Source organism: Aulonocara stuartgranti, assembly GCF_965226115.1.
Source record: "Aulonocara stuartgranti genome assembly, chromosome: 5".
Lineage (NCBI taxonomy): Eukaryota > Metazoa > Chordata > Actinopteri > Cichliformes > Cichlidae > Aulonocara > Aulonocara stuartgranti.
In genome coordinates, this window is record NC_138943.1 from 22344583 (window position 1) to 22367657 (window position 23075).

At 44.6% G+C, this 23075-nt stretch overlaps 1 protein-coding gene and 1 long non-coding RNA gene across 2 annotated transcripts; one reads left to right on the plus strand and one right to left on the minus strand.

Annotated features, from left to right (window-relative positions):
- Positions 1-5274: 5274 nt before the first annotated feature.
- On the minus strand, positions 5275-7449 carry LOC309707512 (G-protein coupled receptor 84-like). The gene is made up of 2 exons (XM_082534884.1): positions 7365-7449; positions 5275-6612 (listed from the first exon to the last, which is right to left on the minus strand). Exon 2 carries the CDS (start codon positions 6599-6601, stop codon positions 5378-5380), a length of 1224 nt encoding a protein of 407 aa, XP_082391010.1. The 5' UTR covers positions 6602-6612; positions 7365-7449; the 3' UTR covers positions 5275-5377.
- Positions 7450-20472: 13023 nt separating this feature from the next.
- On the plus strand, positions 20473-22345 carry LOC309707360. The gene is made up of 3 exons (XR_014276976.1): positions 20473-20785; positions 20985-21072; positions 21772-22345. It is a non-coding gene; the product is annotated as an uncharacterized lncRNA (long non-coding RNA).
- The last annotated feature ends 730 nt before the right edge of the window (positions 22346-23075 follow it).

The following is a 23075-nucleotide window of genomic DNA, read 5'->3' on the forward strand; positions in this document are numbered from 1 at the left end:
CACTTTAAAGCAATAAATAAAATAGTTGTGATATTGTGAATGTTTTTGTATTGTGAATTTTCCAAAATAACTAAGGGAAATTTATTTAACACAATTCAAAAAACAAAAAAACAAAACAAAACACAATTCAGTGGGCTACATACTGAACTTAGAGGTTAGAAACAAAGGCTGGTTCACAAGGCTGACTCTAGATAAGATTTACAAGCTATGTCTAGTGATAATAGATTAAATATTTTTGTTTAACAAAAAAAGAAATGGCATGAATTAGTGTCACCCTGCTACTTCCTGTACTTTCAATAGTAGTTCTGTATAGCTCAGTGTCCACCCTGTTACAGGGGCAAGTTGTTTACAACATGAAAGCTTTGAGTTTCTGTTTTATTTGATTTGATATACCTTTATTAGTCCCACAAGGGGAAATTTCATAAGGCTGCCGACCTATTGCACGCAATGGCTGCGCCATCTTACCCTCCGACCATACATACATTACACAAAACATCACATGGGGAAGACAGGTCAGAGAGGTATAACAATGGAAAAATGCACCACATGAGGAAAGATAAGGAGAAAAAAAAATAACTCCCCCACAGACTGAGCTCCAACAGGGAGATCAGTTTGAGAACAGAAAAAAAATGATGGGTGTGTGCATATCAGTGTATATGTATGTGTGTGCGTGTCCAGAGTTCAGCTGAGACAGTGTCCTTCGCCCTGCTAGGCTAAGTAAACAGTCTTCCAGCCAACCCAGGTGGCCTTGCATGGAATGGGAAGGAACAGACTAAACACAGTCGTTCTGTGATGTTGTCATTTCTTGTGCTCAAGGAGCAGATTCTGAGAACTCACGGCAGTGCGTCTCCCCGAGATGTCATCCAATTTGCGCACAGAGATTCCGAGCTAACCCTTCCGAGGTGTAATCCAGTCTGCAGTCAGAGATCTTATGAGTATTTATAGCAGCCGTAGCCTTTCCAAGATCTTATCCGTGCTGCACTCAAACCCATTTTGAGAAACTCACGCCTCTCCCATTGTTTCAATCCCAGCGGGCAGCCTTGTGGGGGTTTGAACAACAGGTTCCGCTTCCTTAATTCTTCGATAAGTCAGGGCCAAGCCAGCTCCGATCCGCCAGAACCCTGTTACCATGGTTCCGAATAGGTAGATATCTTCAGCACTCAGGCTCACCCAAGCCCAAACTTCTCGTTGAGAAAGGGGTGCTAATTGCATTTAAGGACCAGTTGATCCAATCCATAATTCCTCTTTTAGGTTTTAGAGAACTGTCATGAATCGCTGTGCGGCAGGCAGGAGTTGGACCCAAATGCAGGACTCACAGACTCGGGGGGGGGGGGGGGGGGGGGGGGGGGGGGTGAACTCAAAACACAGCTTTATTTGCTGGCAGGGGAAAAACATACAAACTAAACTAATCTAAACTGGGACCAACAAACTAAAACTCACAAGGAGGGAGACAAGGAGACACAGGGAGATCCACACAGCATGAGGGACAACACAACACTGACTCAGAGAAACACAGGGTTTAAATACACTGGGGAGTAACGAGGGGAATGAGACACAGAAGGAGGGCACAGCTGGGAGAAATCAGGACTGACGATGTCGTGTTTTCAATAAAACATCAGTAGTAGTGAGCAAGCTTCTTTATTTTAACGTGGCTCACATCCATGCACGCAAACATAACCTGCCGCTGCTTCTACGACACAGTATATATCACAATTTATATATCACAAACCTAGGATCACTGGACTAAATGACTACAGACCCGTGGCTCTGACATCTGTGGTCATGAAGTCATTTGAGCGCCTAGTTCTCTCCCATCTCAAGACCCTCACGGCCCCCCTCCTGGACCCCCTGCAGTTTGCATACAGAGCCAACAGGTCTGTAGACGACGCCATCAACATGGCCCTACACTTCATCCTGCAGCATCTGGACTCCCCAGGAACCTACGCCAGGATCCTGTTTGTGGACTTCAGCTCTGCCTTCAACACCATCCTTCCAGACCATCTCCGAGACAAGCTTTCCCAGATGAATGTGCCTGATCCCATCTGCCGGTGGATCACTGACTTCCTGACGGACAGGAAGCAGCATGTGAGGCTGGGAAAGAATGTCTCGGACTCTCGGACCATCAGCACCGGCTCCCCTCAGGGCTGTGTTCTTTCTCCTCTGCTCTTCTCCCTGTACACCAACTGCTGCACCTCCACCCACCAGTCTGTCAAGCTAATCAAGTTTGCAGATGACACCACCGTTATTGGGCTCATCTCGGACGGGGATGAGTCTGCCTACAGGAGGGAGGTTGAACGTCTGGTGTCTTGGTGCAGCCACAACAACCTGGTGCTGAATGCCCAGAAGACAGTGGAGATTGTTGTGGACTTCAGGAAGCACACAGCCCCACTCCCCCCCATCATCCTGACTGACACCCCCATCACCTCTGTGGACTCATTCCGCTTCCTGGGTACCACCATCACCCAGGACCTGAAGTGGGAGCCCACCATCACCTCCGTCATCAAGAAAGCCCAGCAGAGGATGTACTTCCTGAGGCAGCTGAAGAGATTCAACCTGCCAACACAGACGATGATGCAATTCTACACCGCAATCATCGAGTCCATCCTCACCTCCTCCATCACCGTGTGGTACGCTGGAGCCACTATCAGGGACAAACAGAGACTGCAGCGTGTTGTGCGCTCTGCTGAGAAGGTGATTGGCTGTAGACTCCCATCTCTGCAGGACCTGTACACCTCCAGGACACTGCGGCGTGCAGCTCGGATCTCAGCTGACCCTTCTCACCCTGGACACGGTCTGTTTGACCTGCTCCCCTCAGGCAGGAGGCTCCGGTCCATTCGCACCAGAACCTCTCGCCATAAGAACAGTTTCTTCCCCTCTGCTGTTGGACACATGAACAATAAACGTACGACTGTTCCCACCACTAACACATGACCCTACGCTGTGTTCACTGCATCATTCCATGTTTTGGCACTGATCACCACCTGCACTCATGTATATATCTTTCTACGTAGCACTTTTAATTCTTATTCTTACTTTTATTTTTTCATGTCTATTTAAGCGCAATTTATGACAGTATGTTTGCACTGAAGCACCGCAGCAATTTCCTAATGTTGTAAACCTGCTCAACATTTGGCAATAAAACCCTTTCTGATTCTGATTCTGATTCTGAATTTGGTTAGACAGCCCCCTAGTGGTGAAGCTGAACTACCCACATAACTCCTATCAACAGACAAGCAAAGCAGGACACATTCACATAAGACACGGACCTTCAAAGTAAAACAGGAAGGATCACACAGAGACGCGAACTTGACACAGTGGAGACAGCAACTAAGAAACACAGAGACATAAACCATGAGGCAGAGGACTCGATGAACCAAACGACAGAGGGAAACTCAAACATGCAGACACAGACTTACACAGAACAGAGGGGACACAGAGAGACATGAAGGGCAACGGATCAAAACTAGAAACCATAGAATAAATCACACACAAGTACAATAATACAAACATCACAAGGAACTAAAAACGCTGGGTCAGGAGACCCAGGACCATGACAAGAACAGACTGTGAGAGAACGTTCCAGGGAAAATACAAAAAAACCACGAGACTAGACAAGGACATAAGAGGCTAAGAAGGGAAGCTAAGGGAGAGGAGGAGGAGGAGAAAAGTGCGACTGCCTTCGTCAAGAGCAAGAGCAGAATCCGTCATTTGTTGTGGTTAATGAATATAGTGTGACACTATATTTTTTGTGCTTAGATTTTTGTAATTGTAGAATAATCTTTCACTTAATCATCAATCAATTTATTAAAAATGATTTACTCCCGTGGCTGATTTAATCCAACCCTGTCACCTGCAAATGCGTTGAAGTAGAAACTGGTTTTGTTTTACTGTTCAATTTACTAAAAATTCAGAATCAGTGTGTTTTTTAATGCAACCCTTAAACTGCCTTTCAACTGAACTGAAATTTAAAACTTCCACTGGCTGTCTGTTAGTGAAACACTGCATTTGATGAAGCTGTAATGTAAGTGAGCCAAAGAAAGACTTACTTTAAAAAAAAACACTTAAAGGAGTTAAAGATGATCGTAAACAAGTAATCAAGGAAAATCATTACCACAAAAAAAAAATCTCACCTTAAAATACTTGTGGTTCCTGTTCTGACTACATGTAGCTGAGTAATTCTTTGCCGTGCACTGCAACACTGAATGTTTCTCTTTCTGCTGATGCTACTGTGTGTACGTGTCTCCTCTGTGTTGCTTAAGTACCCTGTGAAGTGATTTGAAGCAGGGGATTTCTGCTATCTAAATTTGGGGAAACAAGACTGAGTGTATTTTTCCATTTTACTAATTTCTGATGTAATAAATAGATCTGCAAAAAATCTGTCTGTCTATCTAGTATCCAATACCAATGGCAGTGTTGGTATTTTAGATTGATTCACCCACCTCTAACAAGGAGACAAGGTTAAGCATGTCCAAGAGCAAGAGCCATGTTAATGGTTTCCTTGTCACAGAAAAAACACTTCAATATCAAAAGTAGCACAATATGCAAGAAAACTGCTCCCACTAAAGGTGGAAACAGCAAACTTTTTCACCACAGATTACAACCAGGCTTTACTTACTTTCAGCAGCTGGATGACAAGGCTGACTCAAGATAAGATTTACAAGGTTAAGTTACTGTAGTTACTGTTAAGCTTAAACATGTTAAGCAGTTCATACTTTATACTATACTTATAATTTCCAAGGAAGGCACCACATACACTGCTTTTACGCTTTGACTTGTGCTGTGTCACAACTTTCACATTTGAATTAACCATTGCTGCTTCTGGCACTTTTTCCATCAGCTTCCTTTGTGCCGAAGTGAGTAAAATACTGATAACCCGAACATGTTTGTACATGCACGTTTCACCCACATATTACCCTAAAGGCTGCATGACCTGACCTATTCTTACCATTAGTCACTATCAGCAAAGGAAGTACAGAATTGAGACACAGTGTAGAGTCCTAAGTTCCTGAGTTGCTGAAATAAGGCGTGTTGCATTGAAAAGCAATATCCAGCACTGATTTTTTAATCCTGGAGGGTTTTTTAAATATGATGTAAGTGACACAAAATAATGACGTGTAACAAATACAACAATGTAATATGTATTACAATATATAATTTATTACATAACAAAAACACATGTTCTGGTTTGGGTATATACAAAGTACAGAACACTGTGAAACATCCCTCTAAAGATGACAACATATAAAAATATAATTGTTAAGATTTTTGTGCGTATTAAAGAGCTGTAATGTAACATGAATAACAAGAGTGATAAAAGCAGTGTTGTATGTCGGACAAGTTTCAGTTCCAAGGAATCAGGATCCAGTAGCGGCATGTTTTACCTGCTGTAGAGGCGGGTAAAGGGAGCCGCCATCTTACTCAGCACCACATGATAGGCCTGTCGAAACTGGCGGTTCATGATGGCATACAGCACAGGGTTAATGCAGCTGTTGAGCCAGGTGAGATTGGCACAGAACATGTGCAATACCTGTGGAGCGCGGTTCTGTTTGTCGGCTATGTTCAGCAACAGAAATGGGACAAAGCAGAACACAAAACAGAGGAAAACAGTGAAGCACATCCGTGTCACACGCTTGAATTCACTGTCGTCCCCTGAGGTTGCAGAATGCGATGAGTGAGCTGTTTTAGCAGGTGTGGTTGTAGGTGGTTTTTCGATGATATCAGTGGAAGGCTTCTGTGCTGCTGATGAATTTAATGCTGTGTCATTGCTTGTGGTGGAAAAGGAAGACTTTTCACAGGTCACATTTTGATTTTTCACATCCATGTTTTGGGATATTTCATGGCTGCTCAGATCAGAGGTGCATGTCTTTATGCCGCTCTCCACACCGCTGTCGTCGGTCGCTTGAACTGAATTTGCTGGTTTTGTCTTGGATGACCGGCGGCTGAGTCTGTAGCGGAGCAGAGCCTGTGATGCAGCCTGAACTTTTTTGTAAATGAGCAGGTAGAATGCACCAACAAAGCCCAGACCAATAAAAAAATAAAAAAATAGCAGGATGGTGGTGTAAGGACGACCCTCGGTACGATGGAAGCTGCATGTGCACACCTGTGGCACAAACACATAGACAGACCAGAGTGGACCAAAGCTGACCAGGCCGAGCGCCCACGCAAAGATGATGAGTAAAGTAAGACCGTGGTTAGAAAAAACACGGTCAAACACAGCTCTCTTTGCGACCAGGAGATATCTGCCCACTGCTACCAGGCAGAGGGTAATGATGGAGACAGAGTTGGAAAGGAAGAGGAGCAGGCCGAAGATTCTGCACCACAGATGACCACTGCGCCACCTGAGGTGTAGATAGGAGTCGACGGAGATGGGCTGCAGGATGGTGCAGTACAAGAGATCAGCGACAGCCAGGTTGACAATGAGCACATTGAAGCGAGTCCTCAGACGTGGGTCTAAAACGAAAGCCAGAACGGTCATCAGATTCCCGACCGTACCCGTGATGGTTACAGCACATCCCCACAGCACAGCGAAGTACCGGTAGATTTCAACAGAAGGACTGTAGCAGGAGAAGACATCCTCGGTGTGGTTTGTTTGATTCATCATTATTCTGTCAACTAAACAGGAATCAAAACACTGGTTAATGTCTTTGCACTGTGCTTACTGAAAGTTAAAAGGGAAGCTACAGGTGGATTACACAGTTAACCACTTCCTTTTTTAGAAACACCGCTCATTTACTTTGTTGTGAAGAGCAGGAATAGAATAGAATTCAACTTTATTGTCATTGCACATGTCACAAGTACAAGGCAATGAAATGCAGTTGCTGAAATGCAGGAACACTTGATCAAAGATATTTTATGAGGTTATGTATAGCCCAGGGTCCACCCTGTTACAGGGCAAAAGAGCAAGTCGTTTACAACATGAAAACTTTGAGTTTCTGTCTTAGTTATTCATTTGTGTCACTGTGTGATTATATTTCTTGTGCTTTGATCTTTGTAGTTTTAGGAAAATCTTGCATTTAATGATCAATTAATTTAGTAAACATAATTTACTGCTTTGGCTGATTTAATCAAACGCTGTCACCTGAAAATGTCAACAGTGTTAACCAAAATGAAGTAGAAACTGGTTTTGTTTTCTGTTAGTCAAGTTCAGCTCACTTAATGCAACCCTTAAATTGCCTTTCAGCTGAACTCAAATTTAAAACTTCTACTTAGATGTTATGGCGGAAAAACTGCATTTAATTAAGCTAAAATGTAACTGATCCAAAAATAAGACTTAACATAAAAAAACACTTCAGTAGTTAAAGATGATCATAAACAGTCATTACCAATAATCAAGGAAAATCATGAGAGAAGAAAAAAGTTCTCACCTTTAAATACTTGTGGTCCCCGTTCTGACTGTTAACATGTAGCCGAGTAATTCTTTGCAGTGCACCGCCACACTGAATGTTTCTCTTTCTGCTGATGCCACTGTGAGCATGTGTCTCCTCTGTGTTGCTTAAGTACCTGTTACACTGTGAAGTGATTTGAAGCAGGGAATTTCCACTGTCTAAATTTGGGAAGCAAGATTGAGTGTATTTTTCCATTTTCCTAATTTCTGATGTAATAATTAGATGTCCAAAAAAATTTCTCATCTATCTATGAGTTATGTGTGCATGGCATGAAATATTTTGATCATTATCACAGTATTTTCACAGTACTTCAATCAAAAGGTACTGCATTATTTTATGGATTACATTTTTATGCACAGCTGTCTGCTTTTAGAAGACCGACGTGGAGTTTAATGATCAGGTGAGTCGCTCCCTTGTCATTTCATGACAACTGAAACAGACAAAAGATGCTAAGAACCAAAAACAGGCAGCAAATGATGGTGACTTCAGTAAAGGCATGACAGAGCAACTCAAGGGACGAAACAGCATTTGATACAAGTAATGAAAATGGAATCCCTTGAAAAATGTATAACAATCTGAGTCCTAAATAGTCCAGTCCAATCTGAAGTATTTAAATTAATTTTCTACTTTGCTTTGGACAGGAAACACTGTCCAAAGCTGCATACTGACAAATGCATCTCCTTTGCATCTGCAGGTTAGTAACAGACAGATAAAAGTGTTACCGCCAAACCACAAATTTGTCCCTTTATAGTTTCCTGTTTCTGTAAATAGAGACCATTTTATGAGGTCTCAAATGCAACATACACACAGAGCAGTAAGCAGTGAGTCACGAGAAAATGCAGAACAACTACTGAAATTGTCTGTGACGTCAGAATTGCAACAAAGTTGTGGGGGGGGGAAGTTGTGGCAGTTAATAAAGAGGATGTTTTTAACATATATGACATGTATTATTAAGCAAATCCTGTTCTTAAGTAAGACTTTTCCACTGTGTGGCAGTAAAAGGACAAAAGGACAAAAAGGAGAGTTTCTGAATATTGTTTCCACTGTGCACCACAGAGGGTTCCCGAAAGCTTGTGTTTATTTCACATGAAACATGGTTTTGACTTGGCAGTATGAAAATTAAGTCTGACACCTTTCAATACGATGTCCTGGAGACAGTTTTTCTATTCACCTCCGATCTCTGACAGAAGCGGTGGAACAGCTGTAACTATGCTGTTTCTCTGACTTTTTTTAAAAACGGGATTTCTATTGAAAGATTTTTTCAGATTATTTATTGTCTCTAATTGTATCTTTTTAACTGGCTGTTATGCCAGGTAATGCTCTTGTTTATTTTATGCTTTTTGTGTGCAGCACTTTGTGACTGTTTGTCTGTGGAAAATGCTTAATAAATTAACTTTACTTACTTATTATAATACTAACAAACATTAATTGTCTAAAGTCCTTAACAGCAATGTTACAAAGTGCATAATGAAACACTGGGGGCTTTGTCTGTGAAGGTTCTCAGTCATCCAGGTCATCGTAGTCAAGGAGCTTGCAAAGAAAAGCGTCTGGACTTCTTCTTCTTTTTTTTTTTTTGCCTGTCCCGTTTGGCTCTTTTGCCATCAGAATTGTTGTCTAAAGGCAAAGAAAGATGCCCAACGGATTTACTTTACCAAATTGACCATCCCAGCCTTGCCGTAATGGTCCATTTGATTCACCTTTTATTGTTCATTTTATTTTCACTTACTGAATACGGGACAGACTTGACTGGGGGAAAGAAGGGGAGAGAGAAAGAGGGAAAGAGAAACAGCTGAGAAGAGGGACGGGGGAGAAGGGCAAAAAACAAAAACCAACAGAATGAGCAGGAAAAAAAAAAAGAAAAAGAAAAAAAAATGCATATATCAATCACCTGGATCACCTGCTGAGAAAGAAAAAAGAAAACAAGCAGAAGAGAACAAGAGTAATAGAATAAACAACATCACAATGATATATGTATCCGAGGTTCGACTAACGGACGAACTCTCCTTTCCAGCACCCTGGCATAGACTTTCCCAGGGAGGCTGAGGAGTGTGATTCCCCTGTAGTTGGAACACACCCTCCGGTCCCCCTTCTTAAAGATGGGGACCACCACCCCGGTCTGCCAGTCCACAGGTACTGCCCCTGATCTCCACGCAACATTGCAGAGGCGTGTCAACCAGGACAGCCCTACAACGTCCAGAGCCTTCAGGAACTCGGGGCGGACCTCATCAACACCAGGGGCTCTGCCACCAAAGAGTGACCTCAGTGACCTCGCCCCCGGAAATTGGCGGGTCATTCCCCTCATCCCCAGACTCTGCTTCCTCCTCGGAAGACGTGTCAGTGGGATTAAGGAGGTCCTCGAAGTATTCCTTCCACCGCCTGACAATTTTCTCAGTCGACGTCAGCAGCGCTCCGCCAGCACTTCAGTATATGAATGCGGTTTTCGTCCTGGTCGCGGAACACTGGACCAGCTCTTTATCCTCTCCAGGATACTTGAGGATGCATGGGAGTTTGCCCAACCAGTCTACATGTGTTTTGTGGACTTGGAGAAGGCATTCGACCGTGTCCCTCGGGGTGTCCTGTGGGAGGTGTTGCGGGAATATGGGGTGTCTGGCCCATTGCTACGGGCCATTCGATCCCTATACAACCGTTGCAAGAGCTTGGTTCGCATTGCCGGCAATAAGTCGGACTCGTTCCCGGTGGGTGATGGGCTCCGCCAGGGCTGCCCTTTGTCTCCGGTTCTGTTCATAATTTTTATGGACAGAATTTCTAGGCGCAGCCAAGTGGCGGAGGGCTTTCGCTTTGGTGGCCTCAGAATCTCATCTCTGATTTTTGCAGATGATGTGGTTCTGTTGGCTTCATCGGGTGAAGGCTTCCAGCTCGCACTGGAACGGTTCGCAGCCGAGTGTGAAGCAGCGGGAATGAGGATCAGCACCTCCAAATCTGAGGCCATGGTTCTCACCCGGAAAAGGGTGGAGTGCCCACTCCGGGTCGGGGATGAGTTCCTGCCCCAAGTGGAGGAGTTCAAGTATCTCAGGGTCTTGTTCGCGAGTGATGGGAGAAGGGAGCCGGAGATCGACAGACGGATTGGGGCTGCAGCTGCAGTAATGCAGACGCTGCACCGGTCCGTCGTGGTGAAGAGGGAGCTGAGTGTAAAAGCGAAGCTCTCAATTTACCGGTCGATCTACGTCCCTACCCTCACCTATGGCCACGAGCTGTGGGTAGTGACCGAAAGAACGAGATCGCGGATACAAGCGGCAGAAATGAGCTTCCTCCGAAGGGTGGCTGGCCTCTCCCTTAGAGATAGGGTGAGAAGTTCGGCCATCCGGGAGGGGCTCAGAGTAGAGCAGCTGCTGCTCCACATCGAAAGGAGCCAGCTGAGGTGGTTCGGGCATCTGACAAGGATGCCCCCTGGGCGCCTCCTGGGTGAGGTGTTCCAGGCATGTCCCACCGGGAGGAGGCCCCGGGGCAGACCCAGGACACGCTGGAGAGATTATATCTCTCGGCTGGCCTGGGAACGCCTTGGTATTCCCCCGGATAAGCTGGAGGAGGTGGCTGGGGAGAGGGAGGTCTGGGCCTCTTTGCTTAGGCTGCTGCCCCCGCGACCCAGCCCCGGATAAAGCGGATGAAGATGGATGGATGGATGGATGGATGGATGGATGGATGGATGGATGGATGGACAATGATATATGGGAATATGACAGTAAATACTAAATATTAAACATTATTGTGCAGCACATAAGATCAACAGAACACAGTGTGCTTTGAGGTAGGAGCCAAAAAGGGTGTAGTTTGTGGGTGTGGTCACCCGTGTGTACACCTGTGAGCATGGACGCGCTTGTTTTTTTTTTTTAAAGGTTCCTTCATGTAATGATCTGCTAGAGGGTGTGGGGGGGCCACAGCCCCGTCCTCCAGGGCATGAAGCAGGTATGGAGGAGATCAAAACTCCAGACATCCAGAGGCCCCCAGAACACAAGAGACCAAGGAAGACCAACAGAGGGGCAGCCGCGCCACTGTCCCAGAAAGAGCTGAGGAGAGTCCCAGATGAGGGCTCACTCAGCAGCCGCGGAGCAGAAACCAGGGGGAGTTGCAGTGACGCGCCCGTGAGCTCCGCCGGCAGCCAGCCGTGCCTGAGTGACCGAGCCCCAGGCCGAGAGGCCGGGGACACCCCACCTCCGAAGTGGCCCGAGCGAGCCCCAGGCTCCAGGCCCCGATAAGCGGCCGCCAAGGAGTGAGCCGGTGTGTACCTGGACGCCCATCCCCGGACACAAAGAACCACCAACGCACCGATGTCTGAGGGAGTCCGCCACTGGCAGGGGAAGTGGTGGTAGGAAGATAGGCCTCCAAACCTTGGAGGGCCTGAGATGTCCCCAGAGAGGTGGCACCTGACACCCAACCTGACATATAGACACAGACATACAGGTACACACAGATACAAACATCCATTCCCACCCTCATGCTCTCATATACACTTACTCCACACTCAACCAACGTGGAGACAGACATAAAGAGACGCTGTACACACGATCACACTCCCCAAGCGTACTCTACAAACCGGGTCTAGGTACCCTTGCCCCTGGAGGGGGGAACTGCACCCAGAGCCAGGTAGTGTTACCCTTTTCCCTGTGGTGGGGGGGGGGGGGGGGGGGGGGGGGGAAGGGGGAAGGGGGAACATCTCCTGGGTCTAGGTGCAGTTTTCCCCACTGGGGGCAAGGGTACCTGAACCTGGGTATAGAGCATGTTTGGGGAGTGTGATTGTGTGTACAGGTCATAATGCTTGACATTTTATATTCATTTAAAAAGTGTTGTTATTAAAAGACAAAAGTCAAAATACAAAAGATTTCAGGGCTGCACAAAGACCCAAGTCAAAGGAGCTTGCAAAGAAAAGCGTCTGGACTTCTTTAAGTTGCTTGAAGACGTTTCACCTCTCATCTGAGAAGCTTCTTCAGTTCTAAGGTCAAATGGTGGAGAGTCCCAGATTTAAACTTAGTGGGAGTATCCACCCGCAGAGGGACAAAAGGACCCCCTGATGATCCTCTAATCGCCTGAGCCAAGGTGTGAAACCGGGTGTGGGTCCCAATCAGCCAGGGTGAGCTAATTTCAAGACTTTGAAAAGGACAAAATCATTGACTGCCTTACATATCACCGCCTTTACCCAGGGGATGCCATACCCTGCATTTACAGACTTCCTAAAATCCACAAAGAAGCTGTCCCACTCAGACCCATAGTCAGTAGCATAAACTCAGCCACTTATAACATTGCTAAACACCTTGCTACCATCCTTGCTCCTCTCATGGGGAACACCCCACACCACATCAAGAACTCCACCGACTTCACTGACAAGGTCCAGAAACTTACCCTGGATCCAGATGAAACCATGATGTCCTTCTATGTAGTCTCTCTTCACTTGCATACCCACCACGGAGACTGTGGAGACTGTCAGAAAACGACTACAAGAAGACAGCTCCTTGGAGGACAGGACCAACTTCACACCCGATCAGATTTGCACACTGTTAGACCTCTGCCTCACCACTACATATTTCAAGTACAACGAAGGCTTTTACAGACAAAAACATGGCTGTGCCATGGGCTCCCCCGTGTCACCTATTGTAGCCAACCTTTACATGGAGGAAGTGGAAAGGAAGGCTCTTGGCTCTTTCAAAGGAAGAGTACCCAGCCACTGGTACAGATATGTAGACGACACCTGGGTCATAATCAAGACACAAGAAGTGGAATCCTTCACTGCGCACATTAACGCTGTGGATAAAAACATCAAGTTCACCAGGGAAGACACAAAGGACAACTGTTTGCCTTTCCTGGATTGCGCTGTGCACATTGAAGAGAACGGCAACCTCAACAACGAAGTTTACCGGAAGCCCACACACACGGACCAGTACCTCCTCTTTGACTCCCATCACCCTTTGGAACACAAACTTGGAGTAATTAGGACCCTACACCACCGGGCAGAACATGTTCCCTCTAAGCCTGAAGGAAAAAAGAAGGAACACACACATGTAAAGGAAGCACTCAAAACGTGCGGCTATCCTAAATGGGCGTTCTTAAAGTCAGCAAAGAGGCACAGAAAAGAAGACCAGACACCAGAGAGGGAGGATAAGAAGGACAGACGCAACAACATTGTCATCCCCTATGTAGCCGGTGTATCAGAAAAACTCAGGAGAGTTTTCTCCAAGCACGACATCCCAGTGTATTTCAGACCCAGCAACACGCTCAGACAGAAACTGGTTCACCCGAAAGACAAAACTCCAAAACACAGACTTAACAATGTGGTGTATGCTGTACAGTGCAGCGAGGAATGCTCAGACCTCTACATTGGAGAGACCAAACAGCCACTTCACAAGCGCATGGCACAACACAGAAGAGCCACCTCCACAGGACAAGACTCAGCAGTCCATCTGCATCTTAAGGATGAAGGACACTCTTTCGAGGATGCTAATGTTCACATTTTGGACAGAGAGGACAGGTGGTTTGAAAGAGGAGTGAAAGAAGCCATCTATGTCCACTGTGAGCGACCATCTTTGAACTAGGGCTGCCACAAACGATTATTTTGATAGTCGACTAGTCACCGATTATTTTTGCGATTAGTCGACTAATCAGATCATCATCCATTGAACGTAAAAGTACAGCTTATTGCACCAGCAGCATCTGCTCTTATATAACTATCATTAGCTTACAGCTTTAAGTGTTTAAGGTCTGTGCTAACTAAAAATAAAGACAAGATGATAGTTAATTGAATTCTAATTAAATGTGCAGATTGTTTCGGTGGAGTTTAATAAACTCAGCCGATTTACTCAGGAACAAATAAAATACTGAAAAAAGCCAAACAATAACATTTTTAAGTTATCTAAGTGACTTGTATATGTTTAACCTGAGTAGGGCGGTGGGTTTGAAAACGATCTGCCGGGAGTCCGGTGCTCTCATGGCCCCCGGAGCGCTTTTGAAAATATGTGGTGTCTTGATAAACTGAGCAGATATTTGAGGTTTACACAGCTACATTCTCGCCTGAAAATATGTTAAACGTTTATTTTGTGACCCAGAAAGAATAATAAGAGTAATATTAAAACTAACTAGCTGCCGCCATTGTTGACAACTGCGCTGGGCCGCGCTATGAATTCTGGGACACAGTTTCTTCTTCTTCGGGGTTTAACGGCAGCTGGCATCCTTGTACATGCAGTGCTGCCATCTTCTGTTTCAGTCCGTTATTACACTCTTAAATCCTGCCACTTATTCCTGCTTTTGGGATCTTACAAAGCTTCAAATGACGCGTCGACTATTAAATCAGTCGTCGACGATTTTGATAGTCGACGTAATCGTGACTAGTCGACTAATCGTGGCAGCCCTACTTTGAACAGAGGCGGGGGTTTACGACACCAACTGTCTGCCATCTATAATCCCGTTTTGAGTTCCCTCCCCAGACGCCTTAACGCCCACTCACATCCTGGGCCATCTGACCTCGGGAATTCGCATGATAAGGTGGGGCCAGGTTTCACAATGAGCTCACCCAAAACCCTGGCTGATTGGGACCCACACCCGGTTTCACACCTTGGCTCAGGCGATTAGAGGATCATCAGGGGGTCCTTTTGTCCCTCTGTGGGGGGTTACTCCCACTAGGTTTATATCTGGGACTCTCCACCATTTGACCTTAGAACCGAAGAAGCTTCTCGGATGAGAGGTGAAACGTCTTCAAGCAACTTAAAGAAGTCCAGACGCTTTTCTTTGCAAGCTCCTTTGACTGGGGGCTTTGTGCAGCCCTGAAATCTTTTGTATTTTGACTTTTGTCTTTTAATAACAACACTTTTTAAATGAATATAAAATGTCAAGCATTATGACCTGTACACACAATCACACTCCCCAAACATGCTCTATACCCAGGTTCAGGTACCCTTGCCCCCAGTGGGGAAAACTGCACCTAGACCCAGGAGATGTTACCCTTTTCCCTGGGGTGCAGACAAGCAGACCGCACCCGGCGCTGCAGCAGCAGGGAGGCCCAGACCCATCTGGATCGGTGCAGCAGCACCGCCCAGCCCCACAGATCCCGGGGTGGCCCACTCGACCCCACCTCAGAGAAAACTGCAACCATCCCATCATCCAATCATCTCCCAGACTACACAAGACAATAGACACCCAGGTTAAGTTCATTCTCCACCTCTCCTCGCAGTATTTTATTTTTTAATGATCACTCTCCCTTTACAGTGTTTTTGTCATTGCATTGTATTTATCTACAATGTAGATAAATACATTGTAAATACAGTGTAGATTCTATGTAGATTCTACATTGTATTTATTTTACACTTCACAGAGTGGTTTTAGAATAGTAGTATCAAATGGAGCATAACAGAATACATTAACTTCTATTGTCTTCTTCATGGCATGCACCCAATGCCAGACATGCATATCTTTGAAAAGCACAACAAAACATGAACAGGGAAGTTACACCAAATGCAGTCAGGAGAAGGGTTCATTTTTCACTTCTGAAATAACATCAGTGACACAGTGCACATATTATTTCCTATGGAATGATGTCAGTGTTATTAAGTTTACAGCAGTAATTTTTTTTAACTAAGTTTCAGTATTTGAGCACAGCCTTGATTTTAGAGGGATATAATAACCTGAGATCTTTTACTGGGGATCATGAGTTTCAGACCGTCCCCTGTAACCATGGTTACTCACTGTCACACGTGCTCCTGTCACACAATTTGAGAGGAGAAAAGCAGCCTGATGTCACTCTGAGCAGCTGCACGATTTACACATTTGTGATCATTTCTTGTGTCTGTCTCATGCCCCGTGTCTGCTGCTACTGCAGCAGCATCCAAAAAAAAGAACTAATAAAAAAGAATTCTTGAGTGAAAACAATGTGTAAAGCACACGTGAAATCACATGTTTGGTGTGTTGTGTTGATTGTTTGAAACCTGACCGAAAAAGCATGACTGATTAATAAAACCTTTAGTTTCAAATGAAATTCTATTCATTATTTGATCAGAGTAACGGATGTGCATTTTGACAGTGAGCACTTAGTTCTGTCGCTGTTTTCTGACATTTTCTGCTCTGTGAAAATATTTTTAAGGGTTGCAGGTTCTGTTGACCTAAACCTACTTTGAGTCATACATTTGAACAAGATGGAAGAGACGGAAGCAACCAAATGTTGTTCATTTCAGTTTTGGAGAAGTGCAGAAAAAAACCTCCCTAAGTTTAAAACTAGAATCAAATGAAACCCAGTGTGCCCACCACCTCTCCCAGAAGACTAAGCAAGGTGAAAGTGGGTAAAATTAGGAGCAGAAACCACTACAACGGTCGTTCTCAGACTTAGGGGCAGGCCCCACTGGTGGGTAGGAAAGTACTACATGTGGGGTGTGGACAACAAAGGGAAATATATGAAGTGAAACTAAGTTGTATAAAGACTTTATGATTTTTTTCTTAGGGCAAATACATGTACATGAGCATTAGTGGGTGGAGAGTGGACTCTTTCGGTGTCACAAAAGTCCACTACTCTGCATTTTCTGCGTAGATGTGAAAAGCTTTTACAAACAGTCTGCTAAGTAACACGACTTGTCGCAAAGCTCATCAGCAGAGTTGACAGGTTAACTCTTCTTGAAGATGAACACCAGGGGGAGGTGGAGGCTTCACTAACAGGTGGGAACAGCAGAACTGCTCTCTGAGCATGTCCTAAACCTGTGACAAGAAGACAAGCTAATCCAAATGCCAACCCATGAAATGGGAGACATTGTTTACTGGCTTTGAATGTTCAAATTTTACAACTGCAAGAAATGTTACGTCTCTCATTACTTCAGTGTGAATAAAAGTAAGCTAATACCAAAGTTGTTAAAATGAATTAGGGGACACTAAAACAAAATATAACTGTTTTTTCCACCTTGGAAATATTCCCATCTTTTATTTATTGGAGATTATGTATCGGAATTTCAGGAGCAGGACCACGCCTCCAAACACGCTCCTTCCGGCTGCCATCTAGAGTCACAGCTACGACAGTGCGACTCTAAGAGCCTGTGGAAAGGACTGCGGACTATAACGGACTATAAACGACCAGCTTCTTCAATGATGAATGCCGATGCTTCACTGGCTGATGAGCTGAACACGTTTTATGCTCGTTTCGACGCCGCAGCAATTAAAACAACAAACGGCTGCGCGTGCTCGGAGTGCACCAGTGAAGAAAATGCATTCGTCATCACAGAGCATGCCGTGAGGAACACCTTCAGGAGGGTGAACACCAGGAAGGCAGCAGGACCAGATGCAATCCCTGGCCGGGTCCTTAGAGCCTGCGCTGATCAACTAGCACCGGTGTTCACGGAGATCTTCAACCTCTCCCTGGCCCAAGCTGTGGTTCCCACGTGCTTCAAACGGTCCATTATTGTCCCTGTTCCAAAGAAACAACAGCCCGCTTGCCACAATGACTACCGTCCAGTAGCACTGACTTCAATTGTGATGAAGTGTTTTGAAAGACTGATGAGAGATCACATCACTTCTTCACTTCCTCCCACCATCGACTCACTTCAGTTTGCTTACCGGACTAATCGTTCCACAGACGATGCCATATCTCACCTGCTCCACACATCCCTGAGTCACCTGGACACTGGCAGAGGGAATTATGTTAGGATGCTGTTCGTGGACTACAGTTCAGCATTCAACACAATAATTCCCTCTAAGCTTTTCACCAAGTTGACGGATCTAGGACTCAGCTCATCACTGTGTCAGTGGATCCTCAACTTCCTCACAGACAGACCCCAATCAGTGAGGGTAGGAAAACAAGTCTCCCCCTCCATCTCACTCAGCACTGGAGTGCCTCAGGGCTGTGTTTTAAGCCCCCTGCTGTACTCACTGTACACTTATGACTGTGTAGCCACATCCGACACCACCTCCATTGTCAAGTTTGCTGACGACACTGCTGTTGTGGGCCTGATCTCCGACAACATCGAGACGGCCTACCTGGAGGAGATTAGGAACCTGGAGACCTGGTGCCAGGAGAATAACCTCCTCCTAAACGTCAGCAAGACTAAGGAGCTGATCGTGGACTTCACTACAAAGCAGGCGAGGAATTACAAACCCCTCATCATCAGTGGCACGCCAGTGGAGAGAGTGGACAGTTTCCGATACCTGGGTGTCCACATCACTCAGGACCTGTCATGGTCCTGTCACATCAACACTCTGGTTAAGAAAGCCCGTCAGCGTCTCTTCTTCCTCAGAAGACTTAGAGACTTCCATCTGCCACTGAAGGTGCTCAAGAACTTCTACTCCTGCACCATCGAGAGCGTCCTGACGTCAAACATCTGCACCTGGTTTGGGAACAGCACCAAGCAGGACAGACGAGATCTGCAAAGGGTGGTGCGCTCGGCAGAACGCATCATTCAATCAGAGCTCCCTGACCTGCTGTCCATCTACACCAAGCGGTGCAAGTCCAAAGCTAGGAAGATTATGATGGACCTCTCCCATCCCAACAATGGACTCTTCTCACTGTTGAGGTCTGGGAAGCGCTTCCGCTCCCTTAAGGCCAAAACAGAGAGAATGAGGAGGAGCTTCTTCCCCCAGGCTATTCGGGCCCTGAACCAGGTGTAGGACTGGACTCTCCCAAACACGTCACTATAAGACTGGACTCTCACACACGTCACCACACGCACCACCACACATTTCCTATAATCCTATAATTCCTATAATTTATAATCCTTATCTTTATAATCTCTTCTGCTATTTGCACATTCTTTACTGTAAATTCCTAAGTTAATTTGTAAATTTTTGTAGTAAATTGTAAATATTGTAAAACTTTTCTTCTGTCATTTAATGGTCGGGCATTGTACAGCTACAAGCATTTCACCCCCATGTCATACTGTGTATGGTTGTGTGTGTGTGACAAATAAAATTTGAATTTGAATTTGAATTTGATCTATATAGGTTCCCCTAGTTCTGCAAGCTGATCATTCTCGTTTACACGCCCCACCCTGCCTCCCTCCTTCTTCTCCATTCTTCAGCTTCTTCACTTCTATTCAGTACATGGGGATCTGCCAGGCCCGGGAGCCATCGCCAGTCCCCTTCGAGGCCTTCCCCAAACTGCAGCTCAATTCATGTCAGAGCATTCACTTTTTCCTACTAAAACGCTGTCAAACATAAATGAGGACGTGGGCCCAGCTAGTGAAATGAAATAAAGGATGAGACAGAGATGATATTCTGATTGATGAACGTTTAATAACATTTATCTAATTTTGTAACCTACAAGATGATTTTGAAATTCTGTCCCAAATCATTAAAACGAAAGTTAGAATTCAGTAAAAGGACTAGATGTTTCATTCCCTGACAATGCATAGCTTTAAATGGAGAAAATCTTGGGGGATGGCTGTTATGAGGAAAAGCAGCCCAGAAACTTTACTAGCGGCACACATCGTTGTGTGCCTCAACTTTTGTTCTTTTACCCAAGCTAATCTGCCCTTTTTCCTTGGTTAGGTTTAGAGATTAGAGATCTGATCTAAATTATCATGTTAAAATTTGGGACACATCGTCAGTAGTGAACCTTGGATTCATAGGGTGTTTCGGCCATTATCACTAGACACCCTCATCCAAGGAGGCCCTGCCAGGGTTGATCAGGCCCCAGAGTGTGTCAATGGTTTATGTTAAAATTGTTATTTTTCTTCTTCTTTTTGCTGTTTAGTTTTCTATAGTTTATCCTATCTATTCACTGCACCTGAGAAATACTTGCCTCTTTAACATTTATGGAGCCTCATTTCTTCAAAGGGACAGAAAAGGTGATAGAGAGGAGTAAGACAAGTAAGTAAGATAAGATAGGAGAAAGCAGAGAGGAGATCTGGAAGGGGGGCGCCTGATCTGGCTTCCCACACCTCCTCGCTGGATTGGGCTGTACGCTCTACCTCCCCACTGCCTCCCAGAAAAGGGAAGAAGAGCAGAGGGGAGAAGAGCGGAACATTTTTCTTTCTTATTCTTTCATTGAGGTTTCATGAGGTTAGTTGCACAGTCCCCAGGAGGCCCCGAGACAGCTGTTTCAGTCAATCGGTAAAATTTCTAATGTTATGTTTTACCCTTTTGACGCCCCCTGTTGAGGCAGGCCCACCAGGGGCGGAGCGTGGGGGTGGCTTACGGGGCTTAAGCCCGGGTTGTTTTGTCAGAAGCCCGGGGTATTTTGGAGTGTAATTTTTTCATAGTTAGATGCCTGGCTGACAACTGTATAAAACAAAAAGTACACACAATATTCGAAGCACATAGTGCACACTGTGGGAATTTACGACTGTGCGTGAATCCCCCCCTGATATTGGTATGATCCGAGCTCAGGCACTAAGCGACTGAGCGAGGGGGCGGGGCAGCTGCTGCCCGTGAGTGCGCTGTTGGAGAGACGGAGCCAGCCATACTAAGGAGAGCTTAAGTTTGACCAGGTACCAAAGCAAATCATTCGTACTGTACAAATAATGTAAATATGACGGTGCATCACGAAAGATTGATATGAAACTGATCACTTGACCAATATTACGTTACTTGCTCTTCAAGTGAATCAACAAATGGCAAAATGAAAAGCCGAACAAATGCTATTTTTTTTAGAGTCTTAGCTTACGTGTGTTTATTTCATATTTTCAGTTCTTACCCTCCCCGACTAAATCGGTTTCAGTTATGTACTGAAACATAAGAATGGACATTAGAGGGTTCTTTCAAAGAAAAAACTCAGGTAAATGTTATTTTATATATTATGCTTTGTATGTTGTTCAGTATATTTCTATGCAAAACAAGAGGGATTTCAGTACACAGCAGGATATTCACATTTGTAACCAGATATTTACATACACTTTAGGGAGAAAACATAAAACATTTTTACTGTACAACATCAATTTAGAGTAAATTTTTGTTTTAGATAAATATTGAAATATATTTTGAATTAGTTAAATTTCAGAATAAAGAGAGACAGAGCTATTTTTATCACTTTCATCAAATTTAGGAGTACATGTACACTAAATTTATTGTTAATTAATAAGAAAACTCCAGACGATTCCATTCTGAGCTGAAGAAGCTTCTGATAGGTTAGTAGAGTCCATGTGAGTAAACAGGTGGCACAGCTGTGGATGCATATAAGGCAAAACACAGAGCCTGTTTCTTTGACATGGGAAAATCAAGAGATGTCAACCAAAACACCAGGAAAAGAACTATGGAGCTCCATAAGTGTGGCTCAAGTTTGAATACAACTTGGTGCCATTTGCAATTAAGAAATACAGACAGTTTCTCTCTTTACTCTTAAAGTTAACAAATATGTTTTTATATTTATCAATCTAAAAAAAATAAACATTTAGTCTGATTTGATGTTACAATTAAAAAAGTGTTTTTATCTGAAGAGTAAATATCTGGTTTCAACTGTATATTTGATGATTGTCAGCACAAAGAGGGAGAGAGAGGAGAACGAGGACAGAACAGATGAACAAGAGCAGGTGAGACACACATGTTAGTCAAATGGTTGTTTACCAAAAGTATCACCGTATCATAGGTCCTCATGTATCTCGTACCTAGTGTTTCTTTTTAGGTTTGTTATTTTTCAAATTCTGTATTTATTAAGTTCTGCAGGCTTGTTTGCACAACAAGGCTGAATAATTATATAAACTTTTCTCAATCTAACTAGTGTACTTTGGTAGAATTAAAAAAATAAGTGTAGTGCAGGTCTATGATGATTTTTAGTGCTATCATCTAGTTCTGATTCTGGTTCTGTCTTGGTTAAGTCCTCAGTAGTCCTGATTTTGAACTGTTGTAGTCCTGTTTTTAATTCTGGATCAGTTCTGGGTCTGGTTGAATTGGGGTTTAGTCCTCGTGTCTTGATGCAGCCCTGACCTTGTTCTGCCTTGCTGCTTAATTAAAAAACTAGTTTAAGGTGTCCTGCACATGTGATATATATTTTTCCCTATATGAAGTCATTCTTTTTTGAACAGAGCCTATTAATCTTTCAGTCATTTCTACACCCCCCCCCCCCCCCCCCCAAAAAAAAAAAAAAAAAAATCCCACATGCATACTACTCTTTGGGCTAAGCCCCGGGTGTTTCAAATGTCTGGCTCCGCCTCTGAGGCCCACCACGGGTCGATCAATCCTGGGCGTGTGTCTCGCGGTCAGCTGACTGCCTTAGCTGCCCAAGTGATGTCAGCCCTTTTTAGCCATAGCCAGTGACTGGTCCTCTCAGCAGTGTTAGCCAATTCTCTTATAGCTTGCCGTTGTGCCTGTTCTCTGATCCCAATCTCTCTAAGCAGTTTTGCTGTTGTACTGGCAACAAAGCCCCTGCACCCCACTTTCCGCACCTTGATCTTCCAGCCTCTGTCCTCTGCCCTCTGCCTCAGCTGCCAAGTTGGCAAAATACTGATATATGTGCGTTTATAAAGCTTGGCATCAAAGTGAGGAAACTTTACAGCTAAAAACCAATATTTCAGATTTAACTCCAGGCATTGATGGAGCGGAGCGTATGTACATCTATAATGTAGCTTCTCCTTAACAGGTGAGATAATGATAGAAAAAAAAGTGTTTGGGTTTGTTTTGTTTTTTTTTGGGGGGGGGGGGGTGTCACACCAGAAAGTCACACCAGAGGACATTATGTCACACTAAGGGACAGAAATGGTGCTGATGGCCCAAATATGTGACATATTTATTTATTTAAACGTTGATAGAGAAAGTCATTCTTTGCATCAACAATACATCAATCAA